The sequence below is a fragment of the Bactrocera neohumeralis genome, chromosome 3 (genome assembly GCF_024586455.1).
Source record: "Bactrocera neohumeralis isolate Rockhampton chromosome 3, APGP_CSIRO_Bneo_wtdbg2-racon-allhic-juicebox.fasta_v2, whole genome shotgun sequence".
In the NCBI taxonomy this organism is placed as follows: domain Eukaryota; kingdom Metazoa; phylum Arthropoda; class Insecta; order Diptera; family Tephritidae; genus Bactrocera; species Bactrocera neohumeralis.
This window is the reverse complement of record NC_065920.1, coordinates 72,526,831-72,544,085: the sequence shown is the minus strand read 5'-3', so window position 1 is coordinate 72,544,085 and position 17,255 is coordinate 72,526,831. Positions and strand designations below refer to the sequence as shown.

Below are 17,255 nucleotides of genomic sequence, written 5' to 3'. Positions count from 1 at the left end.
AGATAAACAGGTGATTGCGAATTTACTTCTTATTAAAAATTTTAGAGTGAATGTGCGTTACCAACTATTCGTGGGTGTTACGAAGATATTGAGGCAGATAACACAGAAGACGATATTGAACCAGGGCATGAATCACACAAAGTCAGCGTCAGAAATACCGGAAAAAATCAAACCAAATGAAGCAGTTGAAATTTTCAATAAAGCGTTACAGTTAATCATGAAGGCGTCGATCAGAACGATGTGAATGTATTGAGAGGCCTAAAGGAGAAAGCTGTAATATATGATATTTGCTAAACTTTACCACTTAGTTGGCAGGAAATCCCCTCTATCCATTCAAAACAAGCTGTCAGTATACAATCAAGTTCTAAAGCTAGTTTATGCCTAAGGAGCCCAACTATGGGGTTGCTCAAGTCAAAGCTGTCTTGACAGCATTCAGCGCTTTCAGAGTAAGGTACTAAGGACTTCAGTTAATGCTGCTTGACGTTAGATCTGCTGAACTGCACCGTTATCTAGGCATGAATTCAGTAATAAATGAAATCTCCAAAATTGCAAAGTCTCACGAACTGAGGCTTGGACAACACGTTAATGAGAAGGCTTCCAGACTCATCGAAACTGTTGAACAAGAAATCCGATTGGAACGCAAGAAGCCTTCCGACCTAGTAAGAGAATAGTAGCTGCAAATGTAATTCCTAACATTTAGCTTTTAAGCATTTCTCCTAATTAATTAGAATCGAATTGTTTGTTAGTATTTTATATTACATACTAGGTACAATTACATAATAAAATAAGAAAATAATTAGAAGATCAAAACAGACGACTGTTTTTAGTTAGTTATAATTAGTTCACGTATTCGAGCGTGTGCTGTATATCAAATATTATATAAAGTCTAGTAAAAAATAAGTACATAAAAACAGATGAAGACTGATCTTATCAACTAAGGATTCATAGTTTTAAAAGAAGAGTAAAGTTTCAAGCTTACAGATAGTACATTTGTTAGATAGTACAGGTTCAAATGTTGAAAGTTTGGCCTTAGGGGAGCATTTATAGCATTTGGTTTCTCTCTTATCAAAGCTGGAAATCATTTCTCAGACTACATATAGTCAAGCAGGCAAAATAAAACAGTTTCGCTCTTAACGATACCATTTCAACCATTTCATCACCAATAGAAAAGTATTAAATTACTTACGATAATTAGTTCACCAAGAAAAAATTGACGATAACTATTCGCAGCAGAATGGAAAGATGGAGGAAACAAAATTCGAGCGTGCAACAATTTAAACAAAAGCTCTTCATCTTATATCAAATATTATATAAAGTCTAGTAAAAAATAATACAAAATAACTTGTTTCAATTAATTCTGATTTTACTTAACATAGATACCATAATTGAAGATTTGTAACACCCGAAATTCAGTTTGGTAACAAAGTTGAACTGAGTCGATTTAGTTCTGGTCTGTCCGTCCGTCCGTCTGTTAGATATAGTACAAACAGATACCTTAATTTCAATTAAGTTTTTGATAGAAATTTTACAAAAGTCATTCTCTTCAAATAGATGCTCATTTGTCGAACTGCCGATATCGGGTCACTATAACATGAATCAAGTTCTGTACGGAAAACTTTCACATTTCATCTTCACAAAAGTTTATAATGCCTTAGGAAGAAAGCAGATCGGCTTTATAGCATTTGTTTCTGTTATCTCTCAAAGATATATTCGAAAATTTTTTACAAAATTAAACAAAAATAATATCCTTAAAATTGTTCAGATGATTACTATAGCAAAAAGCTTTCTCAAAAGAAATGCACCTGTTAAGGTATATTAGCTTCGTCTTTTTTCTTGTATGTATTAATTTAAATCTTTTACCTCTCTTGAGACAATTTCCCCAAATTAATTTCATTTAATAAAAAGTGCTTAAGTATTTACTGCTAAATCAATTTTCATAAACAACTCTAAGAAAGCGTGAAATCCGATTATTTCTAGAAAATACAATTGAGTATTGAAAGCTGTTGTTATTGTACGAGAAAAAAAAAAATTACCAAAACATATGTTATAATGCGGAAGAGTTGGCTATTTTTTTAGCAAGATAAAAGTCCGCGACCGTTCATATATTACTTAAAACCGATTGCCGTGGGAACGGAGTATTTGAAGCTTTTTTGAAAAAGGACTTTATAGCTGCTTTCGGTTTTTTTACTTTTATGTTTTTATTAAATAGTAAATAGTTCAGCTCACTACTTGAATAGTATTAATAGATAAATCGAGTTAGGTATTTATTATTATATATACTTTTAGGCAGATTAAACTATAAGAGTACGCCTGAATTTACAAAGCTATATATACATATATAAGAAATATTATATGCTGATGTCAATATTTTTTCAAAGCTCTTGATTTTATTTTAAACGCACCTTAGCTGCTGGTGTGTATTGTACATACATACAAACCTAAAACATTTAGTTACGCAAATTTATTGGCTCAACAGAGCCTCTATTTATACGGAGCTGGTGATTACACCATAAAATTGTATAGTGCATATGTAAAGGGTCTAACAACACTAACGACAGTGATGTTAAAATGATACAAAACACTCCAAATTATGAAAAATGGGTTCTGTGTTTTTATGACTTTTGCAACATGTTGCCACAGAGTAAAAAAGTTTTATACATGACAGTTGTATGTATCACCTAAAACTAAGCGAGATAGATATAAGGTTAATGTAACAGTTTGTGCCTGGGACTATATAAAACTAGCTTAAGTTCAATTTATGGTCTTATAAGCCCTGTCAGATCAACAATTGAGCCACTAGTGCAAAAATTCTAATCCATAGGTATAGAACAAAATGTTCCCGTGAGACAAGGAAGTTCCAGTACTGTCAAAAATATTGCTGCCGCTAGCGCATCAATTGAGGAAGACCCAAATCAGTCTCTCACGCGTCGTTCTCAAGCGTTGGGCATCTCTGTAACGTCGTTGTGGCGAATTTTGCGAAAAGATTTTCGCTTACATCCTTACCAGATCAAATTGGCGCAAGAACTGAAGCCGCTTGACCACCATAATCGTCATATGTTTATGAATTGAAATAAGCAACAACTTGAAAATGATCCGGATTTTCATCGAAAATTCATCTTGAGCAATGAGGCTCATTTCTGGCTGAATGGCTTCGTCAATAAGCGAAATATACGTTATTGGTTAGGTAGCAATCCACATGTACGCCATGAGTCACCATTGCATTCCGAAAAATTACGGTTTGGTACGGCCTATGGGCCGGCGGCGTCATTGGACCGTATTTCTTCCGTGATGATCAAGACCGGCACGTTACTGTGAATGGTAATCGCTACAGCTCAATGATAACTGAATATTTTTGGTCCAAATTGTATGATATGGGCTTGGACACTATGTGGTTCTAACAGGATGGCACCACACAGCGAATATCAAAATCGCTGTATTGAAAAACAAATTTGGTTAACGTATTTTCTCACGAAATGGCCCAGTCAATTAACCGCTTCGTCGTCCAATTTAACGCCGTTAGACTTTTTTCTGTGGGGCTACGTCAAGTCTATGGTCTATGTCAACAAACCGGCGACGATTGATGAACTTCGTACAAATATGGAACGTGAAATTGCAGCAGTATCGGCCGATTTATAATTAAAAACCATCAAAAATTGGGTTCAGCGTCTGGACTTCTGCAAGCGTGCCCGTGGTCGCCATGCAAAGAAATCGAGCTCCATACATAATGACATCGAATGCACATTCACAGGAATAAAGAATTGCAGTGATATCTCAAACCTTGACAAACCTTTTGTAGCGCTGTTATTGAAAAACTCTTTATGCGGGGTACCTTAGTGAAACCCTGGGAACAATTTTTGGTATGTGGCATATGTTGCAGACAAAGATAGTTAACATCGGGTCCCTAATTCCATATTTTGCTGAAGAATTTTTCTAACTTGGATTCTTGCAATTTTACGTCGGTCCGTTACGCCCGAACTTAGCACTTCCTGACTTCTTTATTTATAGTTACAAATTATTCACATATTCCTTAAAATTGCACTCCAAAACTCAATTTTTAACCCAAAAACAACTCGTTTCTCAATTCCAGGGTTTCTCTATACTTTATTGCTTTGTTATAAAAGCGGAGAGCAGTCTACGCGCGCCGCCAAGCAGCAACAACAGCAGCAGTGGCACGTTGAAGAAGAAGCTCAGTTCGAGTAAGACAAGTTTGGATGACAACTATTGTACGGGGTCCATAAATAGTCCGCTCAGTTGTAAGTATGACAAAATTATAACAACGTTGTAAACAAAATAAAAAATATATAATAAAGGAATGAAATGCAAAGAGCATTATGGAGTATACTTTATTTGGTTAAATATAGAGCCAAATAATAAATATAAATTCCATATTTGATAGACAACCACAGTCTTTCAAATAAGAAAATATATTTCTTCCAAATTCAAATCCGCTGAAATATATTGCATAACACTCTCTGTATAGACTCACACATTTTTTTCTTACTCCCCAAACAGTCTACGCGAGCCATGAAAAGGAAAAAGAAAACGAAAGCGGCGCGCCGGTAACAACACTACTTGCAGCGCCTCCACCACCACCGCAACAGCTTGAAATCTCCGGTGGCGTGCAACTGCCACTCACAATTATACCCACCGCGCAACAGCGTTGCCCCCTGCTGCCTACAGCGTCCGCGTCTACAGTGGGCAGTAGCGTCAAAACGTTCCTGAATGCAGCCAGTCTGGAGCGCAAGCTGCCGCCTCATGTCAGCTGTCTGCAAGAGACGGCCGCCGCGGCGATGACCTCGCCGGCAACGAGATGCTGCAACATACTAGGCAGCGTCGGTGGTGGCGGCGGCAGTGGCAGCAATGCGGCTGCCACCGTAACATCGACCGGTGTGGTGGGCGGTGGCGTTGTGGTCACCACCGGTGGCATGGGTTATTATGACGCCTACGGTGCGGGCATACAACTCGGCGGCATGACGGGCAGTTTGAACAGGCGACAACTGCACGGCGCCGCAGCAAACACGGAGTTTGTGGGTCTGGAGACTTTGGATATACTGCAGGGCGTGGCGCCACCAGGTGAGTTTGTGTGCAGAAGAGATTGTCAAATTTATTTTTAGCAACAAAACTTGTTACTGCAGACTTATCCCGGATTTGTTGCTGAATTATTAGGCAATGAAATGTGTAAAGAATGTCTTATGGCTCAGCTTCGAAATAGTTGAAGGAGGAGAATATTTTTGGTTAAGGATGCGACGACTAAGTTGAATTGCAATAGTTACTAGGTAGGAAAAGCGCAGAGTACAACACATTTTTTTCTTTATACCTAGAAGGACCTAAAAATTAATCTTAAGCTGTGTTCCGGGACCCGGTCTAAAGAACGACCAAAATCGAGTTATTGTTTGAAAACTTTTCTTGAGATATCATGAAATTTGTCACAACTTAATATCTTCTGAATTTGATGACCGGATATCAAACTAATCGATGAAAATCGAGTTCTTGGAAAACTTTTTTTTGATGAGATATCTTCACGAAATTTGTCACAACTTAATATCTAAGGTATCGCTACTGTATCTGAATAAATTGATTCTGATCGGTCCACTATAGCATATAGCTGCCATACAAACTAATCGATGAAAATCGAGTTCCTGTTTGGAAAACTTTTTCATTTGATGAGATATCTTCACCAAATTTGGCACAACATATTATCTAAGACATCGCAACTATATCCGAAGAAACTGTTCAGATCGGATGACTATAGCATATAGCTGTCATACAAATTGAGCAATCCAGGTCAATTTCTTGTATGAAAACTTTTGTATTTGTGAAGGGTATTAAAACGTTGGCGCAACCGAATTTAACGCTTTTATTTTCTTGTTTTATTTTTTATATTATATTATATTGTTATTAGCTATAAATATTACTACTAACGCTGGTATAGTTACTTTTTCCCCTTAAAACTGTTTATTCCTCGAGGGTACGAATTCAGCTGCTTAGCCTCAAAATACTGTATGTTATCTATATTTACACATGTAAATATAAAAGCATATATGTATGCAAATCTGAGTCTCAGTCTCTCGTCTCTTCAACCAACAGAAATCTAAATATAGTATATCCTTCAAATTGCAAATCCCTTAATTCCCTTTAAGGCTAACTGCAAATGTTCCACTCAAATATGCACAACAACTTACAAAATAAAAAAAAATATATTGTAAAAATCTTTGACGTAAACAGCAAGTATATTAGCAATAATAATAACTATACAAACTAACAACCGAAAAAAGGACAAAGCAGAAAAAGCCTCCGAAGGAAGGCAAAAGCAAAGCAGGCCACATTTTCGATTTAAGCACATCAAGTGGCTACTAGTTAGTGATGAAGACCGACAAAAGCGTTGAACGAGCGCCGCACAGCAGCAATTTGAGAGACACCAAGGAGCTTGGAACTTGCCGAAACCACTACATAAAAGCTCGTACACCTTTCATTAGGTGCCTACAATGCCATTACTTTACTCAGCGCTCAGCTTCTTGTGTGCATATTGGTGAAGAAACTTGAAGCATAGCGTGGATTGAGTTTTTTCCGCACAGATATATATGTATATATGCTAGTATACTATATATTATATAAACTTATGTATATACTATATATATATCCACTTCATACACTTATATATACTATACATACATACATGTGTTGTTATTCTTACATCTCCTTTGCTTCGCTTCGCTGGCTCAAAATATTTACACAAGCGTTAGCTAAAAATAAATATTGTTCTTTTTTACAATTTTATTTAAATATACTTTTGCGCATAAGAGCATTAAGGATAGTAAGTGTATCCGAAGAGCAGGCAGATTGCGGAAATTAAACCAAGTTTGTGTGTTGCTGTGCAAGAACTAACATTTTTGCTGCATTTTAAAAGATTTTTGGTTGGAGATGTTAAAGCTTTACGAGGAATATGTTGGATGGTAAGAGTTTTAATTTGTGTATCCTAAAGTCCAGCAACGACTTGAAGACGTAACCATCAGCGGTTAACTTGTCCCAGAAAATCCTACCCAAAACTACCTTTTCTGTTTAGTTCACGTAACATACTTCATAAGGAGATAATTTGGGTATTCTTCCTAGGAACGAATGCACGTAGAAGGGTCACTGAAATGTCGCGCTCGACAAACATATACATACCGAGCCAAGATAGCTTTTAATTGGTCTCCAGGTTAGTCTCGTCAAGAATAGTCCAATAGAGTTTAGTAAAAACAACAATCTTTACAAAAGAGTGATCCATTTCGAGGTTCCATACTTTTTTAAAGAAACGACACATAGACTTTAAATTTAATGGGGAATGTTTAATATCATTCGAAAGAACATTCTTTGGCATTTATTTTTTGAAAATTAATTCTTTCCAATATTGGCCGCAGCCAATGATGGTCTCGTAGAGTCCAATTTTCGATGACTCGTTCGACCATTTTGACTGGTAACTGGCAAATGATACGCGAGATGTCTTGCTCCAAGGCCTGAAACGAATCAGGATTGTCCGCATACATTTTAGACTTTACATATCCCCACAGGAAAAAGTCTAACGGTGTGATCTCACACGATTTTGGTGGCCAATCGACCTTCCCAAAAGTGAAATTATGTGCTAACCGAAGTTTTCTCTCAATAAATCCATTGATTGATGCGATGTTTAAGAAGTGGCTCCGTCTTGTTGTAACCAAATGTCGCCGAGATAACGAGCTTCAATTTCAGGCATCAAATAGTCGGTTATCATGGCGTGATAACGGTCGCCGGTTCACACCGACATCATTTTTGAAGAAATATGGACCGATGATTTCATCGGCCTACAAACTACACCAAACTGTTGTTTTTTCTGGATGAAATGGCAGCTCTTGAATCTCTTCAGGTTGCTCTTCGTCCCAAATGGGATAATTTTGTTTGTTTACCAACCTATTGAGCCATAAATGGGCCTCACCGCTGAACAAACGTCGAATCTTTTTGGAACTTTTCAAGAGCCCATAGAGCGAAGCATTGTCGCTTGGGAAGGATTTCTGGAGGTTTTATGTTAAGTACTCTGAGGATTTATGGATTTAAAAAAAACGTGCTTGGAACCCGGTGAAGGATTTCGGCAAAACCGCTTGGCAGCCAATATGTTAATATTTTATACATTATAATAAATTAAAAAAAGTTCTGCTTCAATTGATTTAAAATTTTTGTAAAACGCAGTAAATTTTTTTAATAAAAACTATAAATATTTTTCGTGTTACGCACGATCTTTGATGGCAGTAAAGTTCTCCAGTGTTACCATTATTCCGGTCTTCTTCATGAATGAAACCTAGATAGAAGATAAAAAATAATTGAGGCTTTGCACTGCGACCTATAGTCTACTGTGCCCTCTCCTATATCACTTATGCTCACAAAGGTCCAGCACTCTGACTCCAAGGACTTGCTGGGCGCGATTGGGGTGATGTGATCCCTGTCCACGTAGATGGAATCCAGTGCCTTGAGCCTGCTTCTACAAATTTCTGGGTAATTTAGAATGAGGTGCTCTATTGAAACCTTAAAGAAGAAACTATTGACGAGAATACATTTTTTCACAATTTCACACTTAGTACCCCCCTTTATCGCAGAAGTATTCTCCAAAGTTTGGTGACTTATTTATTTTCTGCACTAGCCTTTTTTGGATTCAGCACCGAGCTTTTATCTATGTACCTATATGAAACAAGTACCACTCTGAATATGCGAAAAAATAAAAAGCGATTGTTTTGAACTCCCAAGGTGGAAAATTTCTTGTTTTATTGATTTATAAGACATATTTTTCCGCAACTTTATTCCGACGCCTACTCTTCGTGATGTGCGCTTGATGCATTATGCTCAATGTGTTATTAAATTTGGGCTCCCGCATTCACATAATGTCGGTAAAGCAGTTACATGCACTTCTTATACTTTTCTGTTGCATACCTGCAAGGCGCTGGAGGAAAAAAGTACAAATCTTCGCCGATAACTAGACGTTTAATCTGCTACAGTATTCAGAACGAAGCTGGGCAAGGGTCATTCTCGCTTCTCGCGGCAACTTGAGCTAGTAGGCTGCGTCGGGTGGTGGTTTGACTCCAAGTACGCCATTCACTGAGAAGGAGACGGTGAAGGTGTTAATGGAACTGTGAATGGCGGTCAGTGCATGTCTCAAAATTTGTTTCGTCCGAAATCTGGTTGGTGTATTATTGTATGCGATCGACGTAGCTGAGGAAGGACCTCTTGACGCTCCTAACAGGCGATGCCGATACAAGTAGATGACGGCAGGTAAGATTTTTGCGAAAGCACAGCGGCATAAACTGCTTGGAAAGGTGTTCATTATGCTCCTTAACTGGGAGCACACGGGGCTCACCATGCTGGTGCTCGAGGGGAGACATCAAGACGCATCCCGTTGTAGTCCGGAGTGCAGTGTTCTGACATGTCTGTAGCTTCCTCTTCTGCATTTCAAATATTTTAAATAACAAATTATTTACTTGCAACATTTATGTCTATAAAATATTTCTCCATATGCAATACAAACTAACAATTATTAGTTCAACTCCACTACATTTGTTTGTTTGTATATTTCCTTTCAGACACCATCATTGGCATTTGTGGCAGCGCGCTCCCCGCAGGCATGTCATATCATCAACTGCAGCATCACAGCTTGCCGCGTCACCACACCACAACACTGCAACAACACCTCACAGCCAACGCAACAGGGCAGCAACATGTTGCGCAACATCACCAAACCTACATGGACGCCACAATGTTGCCACCACCACCAACAATCGTATCGATAAGCAGCGGCCTGCCGCTACCCACTACCATGAATTATGCGAAAAGCAGCGTCGAAGCGGCAGCAACAACACCACAACAGCAACCACAAACGCCGCCGACAACACTCACCAGCATTATCAGTACAACAACGGCGACAACGCAAACACCAAAAGCGCAAAAGCGCGTCACCATCATGGAACCCACCACGCACACCTTCGATCCACTGCTGCCCACAATGGTGGCCGTTTCCGGTGTGGCGGCGACGCCTGCGGCACATCATCGCCTGGTGACCGCAACACCAACGCCCATCATAACGATTACCAGCAACACAGCGGCGGCGGCGATAACGGTAAGCGATTGCCACGCCAGCAACCTTAGTGCGAGCGATTCGACGCAGAGCGGCAGTGGCGACGCCTCAAAAGCAGCGGAAAGCAACTCATCGCCCGAAGATGAGAACTCGATGACCGGCATGTTGGATCGCATCACGCACGATTTGGATTATCTGTTGAATCGCACGAATGATGTGCCACCATCAGATGCAACCTTAGGCGATGCTGAAGTGTTGGCGGTGGGCGTGGCCGCACCGGCAGTGGCGACGAGTGCTTCCACAGCAGCGGCACCCACCATAACCATGAGCCAGGATACTTTGGACCAGTTGTAAGGTAGCTAATATGTATGGTTAGATAAGCTGGCAGATCTTTGGCACTATTTTTAGAAGTAAATACTAATTTATTGAAGTAAATACTAATATTAAGCGTGTTTAGTTGCCACTAAGCATTTTGTTCCTGTCACTTTTTTGAATATTTACTGTACAGTAGACCTTAATGCATAGCTGTAATCTATTATATATTTTATAAGCATTAATATTAATGGTGGTCTTTGTAAATATGGTAAAAGAAATGGTATTTAGAATTTTAAGATTAAAATTCTTTTTTATATAGCTATCCATTTAATAAAAAAATGGCTCTAAGGAGGGCTTTCGAATTTATTGCAGATAAAAATAGTAAAATAGCATAATTTTAGATTAATTGTTGTATATATTATTAATAAAAATTAATTAGCTTAGAATTATTAATACATATTGACAAAAAGAAAGAAACTAAATAATAATGTTTTTGAAATTTTTTCGAAACATTTGGGTGACTTTGCAAGGCAGCTATGAACAAAAATTACAATAAATTAAATTTTTGTAACTACCTCTTGCTTTTCCCATGCCCTCAGATTACATTTTGTTCCTCTGTAGTTAGTTTTCACATGTTTGCAAATATATATTTCAATTCATTGAAGTTTGCTGATAAAGCATACGATAAAAAATTTCTCTAATGTCTTAAGAAATTAAAAAATTATATTTTCACGGTATTTCTAGCGCGTACTAAATGGCTCTTAAAGTTGAGGCCACTGACTCCGATTTTCGGTAGTAAATTTTAATAATTTCGACTCTTTGTTGGATCGTATATATTTCCATGATGAAACGTCAAACCTTACTGAAGAGAAATGTCAAAAGAGGGGGAAAAATATGGCGTCGCTTGCTGTCCCTATCGGTCTACTTTTGTAGCTCCCTATTGAAAAACCATATACTTCAAATGTGTGACTGAAAATAGTTAGTATTATTATTAGATTTTGAATTTTGAATTTTTAAAATTTCTTAATTTTTTTAAGACTAAATACCACATCTAAAAAGGGTGAATAATAATAAATCTATCGAATAAAATACGTGGGTGGGTCAAAAAATTTTGTAAAAAAAATTTAAATGAAGACATTATACCAAAATCATTCTTTGAGTCATTGATAGGAGAGTTGTGTTCCAAAAATAATACGAATTTTCGTTGCAAACACCAAAAGATTTTTTCATTAATCTAAATTAGTGTCGAGGACTGCAAAAGTCCCCACTCGACATCATGCACTTATGTCCTTAATATTGTCGCTTTCAAAATAGTCCTTATTCGATATAGTGCACTTATGCCAGCACTTCTTCCAATCAACTCTTCTTAAACTAGATTTTTGACATAGACTTTAGCTCCTTCAACAATACGCGAAAAGTCACGAAGCCATATCTGGCGAATGTTAAGGCTGTGTGCTTACTGTATTGCTTATGGCCAAGAGATTCACGAACTCGCAACGAGGTATGAACTTATTCACAAACAAAAATCGCCAACCTCTAGCCTTAGCGGCTCCTAGAAACGAAATAAGCAATGAATACAACTGGAAATTGTATCGTTTTTCAGGGGCATGTAAACAAACTATGAGCAAAAAATAGTAAGACTTTGTTCATAATTTTAAAATTCTAGGATTATTCTTCCAAATCTATATCGTCCTCCTCAAAGTAATTCCCCTTGGCCCCAATACACTTGTGCCAACATTTTTCCAAGCATCGTAACACTTGTTAAAATAATTTCTGAACCGGAATAGCCGTCAATGCGCGTAGCGATTCCTGTTTAATGTCTTCAATTGACTCAAAACAGTTTGTCCGGAGCGGTCGTTAGAGTTTGCTGAGAAGCCAGACGTAACACAGAGCCAAATCAGGCGAATACGGTGCGGTTGTGGCACGTTATTGGTTTAAATGTATATGACGGTACATTATTGCGGTGCAAAAACCAAGAGTTGTCGGCCCATAATTCCGGTCTCTACTTACGAATAGCTTCATGAAAACAACACATAACACTCAAATATTATTCATTGTTAACAATTTGGCCGGTTGGAAGGAATTCAGAGAGCTGTCCACGTAACCTTAATTTTTGACACTTCACTCGTGGGTTTTTCGGCTTCGGCTCACTTTTGCCACGATATTCGGCCAATTTGCGTTTCCGAGTCGTAAGTCGAAATAGTTGAGCGATTTTGAAACCAATCATTCTTTCACTTGTTTTAGGCCCAAATGTTTCTTCAAAATGGTTTTCACTAATCCTTCCGATATTCCCACGATGCCAGTAAAATCTCTGACTGTCGATTCTCAAGCACCAATTTCTTTATTTTGTTGACGTGTTAATCATCAGGTCATGTTGTTGGCCGCGTTGGATGTGGCTCGTCGTCAACGCGTTCTCGAGCCTCATTTTTCGCATTCTGAACGTTTCGGCAACAGAAATTTTATTTCGCACACTACATTTAATGGAACTTCTTTGTTGAATAATTTCACTCATCTTTGACATTTGGCACGGGTGTAAAAATTGTACAATGAAATGAAAAAATTAAAAAACGGTCAATTTGTGAGACCTATGATTGAAATTCGGGAAGAATATTTTTGTGACGACAGCATGCCCTTGTGCCAAAACTGAGTAAAAGCGGGTCAATAATTTCCTTAGGCCACATATAATATTTCATTGTATACTTATTTGTCTATCGGTCAATATGTGAGAAATCTTAATGAAATTCAGAAAGACTATATTTTTAATAACAGTGTATTATCTTGCCTAAAATGGACTTCTACTGTGGCCTCATATATACAGAAAGATTATTTGTCTCAGAGAAATCACATACCTAGGTAAATGTTGTTTCGTGAAAAGGGAATTAGAGATAAACTGATGGAGCTGATTGCACTGGGCGACTACTCTTTAGAAGGCTATAATTCAAAAATTATTTAAGATATTGATTACATTTTTTTCGATAGATCGGTCTCATAATGAAAAAAAATATGAAAAAGAATTTTAATTTTATATTAGTTGTGATCCTGAAAGAAGAATGAAATACTGAAGTTCAGAAACTTTTCTCCTGTTTTTTGTTTTATTTCTCCACTAGTAGAGAAGCTCTAAACAATAATTTGGTTTTTTGTCATTTCAACCCTGCAAATGCTTACAGCTAAAGACAGTTATTAGCTATTAGTTGTAATGAACTTATGACTAAGTCTTTTCAGTTGAGTTCATACTTCTTTGGGTTAAATATTTTGATATAATAATATAAAAACAAAATTTAGATTTTAACTGCATGTATATACATATGTATGTATTTTTCCAATGAAATTGTGTACTCTCAATCAAAAATAAAAAATCATAGACGCCAACCATTGCTGGCGAGAAATTTATAAGAGCAAAAGTCATAAAAATATGTGATAACATTGATAGAAGAATGGATAAAATATTGCGTAAGACACAAAAAAATAATAAATAGCAGTTAAAATCTGCATATCGTCACTTAAAATGCAAAATAACGTAGTATTATCAAAAAATTTGAAATTGAGTTTTTTATTGCTTATGATTCGTTACATCATCATATGTGTCATTACATATATGTATGTAGCATAAAATTTTCAGCTTTCACTGTCAGATATAACCAATAAATAACCAATAGATAACCAATTTATAACTATTATATAACCAATTGATACCCAATTTATAACCAAAACTCAAATTTTGTTTCAACATGAGTGGTTTCTGTTATATCCTTTTTCCTTCACTTGTAAACTTATGAAAAGTGATGTTACGTTATTTTGCATTTCAGGTGACGATATATACATACATTATAGATGTAAAAAAATAAATCTGAAAAATATATATAAATCTGTAGAAAATATCTGTACATAAAAGAAGAAAAATAATGCTAAACAAAAGTATTTATAAGAAAATATTGCTAAACATTAATTTCTAAAAAATTCCAAAAACCAAAAAACTTAACAAAAATCAGTAAAACAGCGTAGGTTAAGCTGAAAATTCAAAATTAGTGGAGTTGGCTACCTGTTAGGCTTAACTACACGCACCCTGTACATAAGTAGCCACACTAACATTGTAAGTATGTACTTCTGAGTCATACAACAACAGCAAAGAATTTATTAAGAGTTTTGCAAAATCCGCAAACAATGCATTTTACACCCAACTAAGATTAGCGACTAACTTCTAGCGAATAGATTGTGCAAAATGTGTTAACTCAAGAAAGGGTTAAGAAAATGAGAGAAAAAAATCAAGAATAATAATGGAAAGTAGTAAAGCGAAATCAAAGCATTTGAGCGCTGCATTTAATGTAATTCTTACAATTTAGTGTTAGACTTTCGTATAAAACAACAACAACAAACAAAGTAGCACGTAGTTAGTATAACAATTTGTAAATAATCATTAAACTAATTAAGCAAAAATGCAATAAAAATGATTAGAAGATGAAAACTATTCCAGTAATTAGTAAATATTGAGTCATTGCATGGAAAATTAGAGTACATACAAACATACATATGTACATATTTAAGCGTTTGATTAGTAATTGTTATAATACGACGAATTTCATTCATTTCACTATGACAGCAACTTGTGGCATTAGGTGAAGAAACCACATGTCGATGAGTAATAGGTAAATCAATAGTAATAATAACTGTACTTTTTTCATAGACACTAAAAATTAAAGCAAAAAAATAAAATAAATAAATAAAAAATAAATTAATTAATAAAAAAAGAAAGTGAATCAAAATAGAAAAACTTCAAATAACAAATCGGAGCTGTAGAAATATCAAGAAAATATGAAAATTATAAGTAAACCGAAAATGGTGAGACAAAATGAAGTAGCAATAGAAATTGGTCACTAAAAGCGTGAATGACAAAGTGATAAGTGCATTTCCGAAATTTCGCACTCATGCAAAATTGGTCTCAAATACAATAAAAAATTTAAAAATTAAAAAAAAAATTTTTTTTGAGTCATGTCTTAAATATGACAAAAACCAATTTTTTGACTTACGTTGTTTTAAGAAGAACGGCGTGAAAATCATCAATAGATGTAGTTCAGAAATAAATTTTTTAGGGTTAAACAGACTAGTGATCAAACTCGAAAGCAGTCCAATTTACATATTATCCCCTTCTCGATCTCGATTTTCAACAACATAACCTTAAACTAGAAAAAACAATGTTTAAACATTGCGCTGAAAGGCATGTGCCAACGTTTTTTTCAAATTTTCGAAACCGTTGTTAAAGTCAATTCCCGGAATAGCCTTCAATACGCGTAGGCAGTCACGTTTAATGTCTTCAATTGACTCAAAATTGATTCCCCGGCGCGGTCGTTTGAATTTGTTGAATAGCCGGAGGTCACACGAAGCTTAATCAGGCGAATACGGTGGTTGCGGCACGATATTGATTGAAAATTTGGCGAAAAACTCATGAAGAATCAATGCAGTATGCGACGATGCATTATTGTGGTGCAAAAACCAAGAGTTGTCGGCCCATAATTCCTGCCTCTTTTTACGAATCGCTTCGTGCAAACGGCACATAACACTCAAATAATATTACTTGTTGACAGTTTGGTCGGTTGGAAGGAATTCGGAGTGCACCACACCTCGATAATCGAAAAAAACTATCAATATAAACTTTGATTTTTGAACTGCTTTTATGGAGTTTTTTCGACTTCGGCTCACCTTTGCCGCTATATCAAGTCAATAGATCGCCAGTTTCCGGGTCTTAAGCATAGATCCAAAACTCAACGCCAATAATAGTACGTTTAATGACATCCTTGTAGTCGGGAAACATTGTTTCACAGACGCTAACGCTACGCTGTTCTTCGAAAAAATTGAGTGATTATGAAACCAATCGTTGTTTAACTTTTCTAGGCCCAAACGATCTTTCAAAATGTTTTCAACGATGCCATTAAGATCTCTGATTGTTAATCGTCGGTTCTCAAGCACCAATTACTTTATTAACGTCTTGATCATCAGTTGATGTTGATGGCCGTCCTGGGCATGATTCGTCGCGTTCTTGGCGAGCACATTAGCGAATAGTCAAGCAAACTCCAAAATTGTAAAATCATGGTTGTTGTCTGCACTTTCAATCCTTCGAGTCACAGCGGTGATTTTTTATGCCAAGCTCTTGACAATTTATTTTAGCAGCAAATATTTCGTTGATATAAATACTGGCTCTATAGAAGTGGACTCCTTATACCCTTAAAGGAACATAGGGTTTATTATTGATTTAAAACTTAGAAGAGAAGAACCTAACAAACAAAGAGAGGGAGATCTATTTACTAAGCCACATGAAATTATTGAGAATTTCTTATAAGTAAAGTGACGAAGGAATACAAAATTTCTTTCAAAAAAGTCTTGCGGTATTTTCGCTAGTTGGCGCTGAAAGCGCGTAGTTCTAGTTTTATTCGTCGCATCGAGTCACGCTATACCTTTTTGGAAAGCTCATTTCACGCACTAACACGTGTTTGATTGATTGTCATTTCTTTTAAGTCGTTCGTGATTTACAGCGTCGCAAACATGGAGCAAAATAAAGAGAAAATACGGCATATTTTACAGTACTACTACGATAAGGGCAAAAATGCATCTCAAGCCGCCAATAAAATTTGTGCAGTTTATGGACCCGATACAGTTTCCATTTCCACCGCACAACGATGATTTCAACGTTTTCGTTCTGATTTGATTTCAGCGAAGATGCGCCACGCTCCGGAAGGCCTGTCGTCGAGAATTGCGATAAAATCGCTGAATGGTCGAGACTGGCATAGTAACAGCCGTAGCATCGGTCAAGAGCTGGGCATGAGTCATCAAAAATTCATTTCAATTTCAATAAAAAAAAAATTCAAAAAAAATA

At 36.6% G+C, this 17,255-nt stretch overlaps 1 protein-coding gene across 1 annotated transcript in view; it reads left to right on the top strand.

Annotated features, from left to right (window-relative positions):
• The window catches only part of LOC126752165 (uncharacterized), a 565,185-nt gene extending 551,001 nt beyond the window's left edge, over nucleotides 1–14,184 (top strand). The window contains exons 22-24 of the mRNA XM_050462767.1: nucleotides 4,088–4,253; nucleotides 4,513–5,073; nucleotides 9,585–14,184. Coding sequence (XP_050318724.1) covers nucleotides 4,088–4,253; nucleotides 4,513–5,073; nucleotides 9,585–10,429 — 1,572 coding nt within the window. The 3' untranslated portion in view covers nucleotides 10,430–14,184. The remainder of the gene's footprint in view (nucleotides 1–4,087; nucleotides 4,254–4,512; nucleotides 5,074–9,584) is intronic.
• The last annotated feature ends 3,071 nt before the right edge of the window (nucleotides 14,185–17,255 follow it).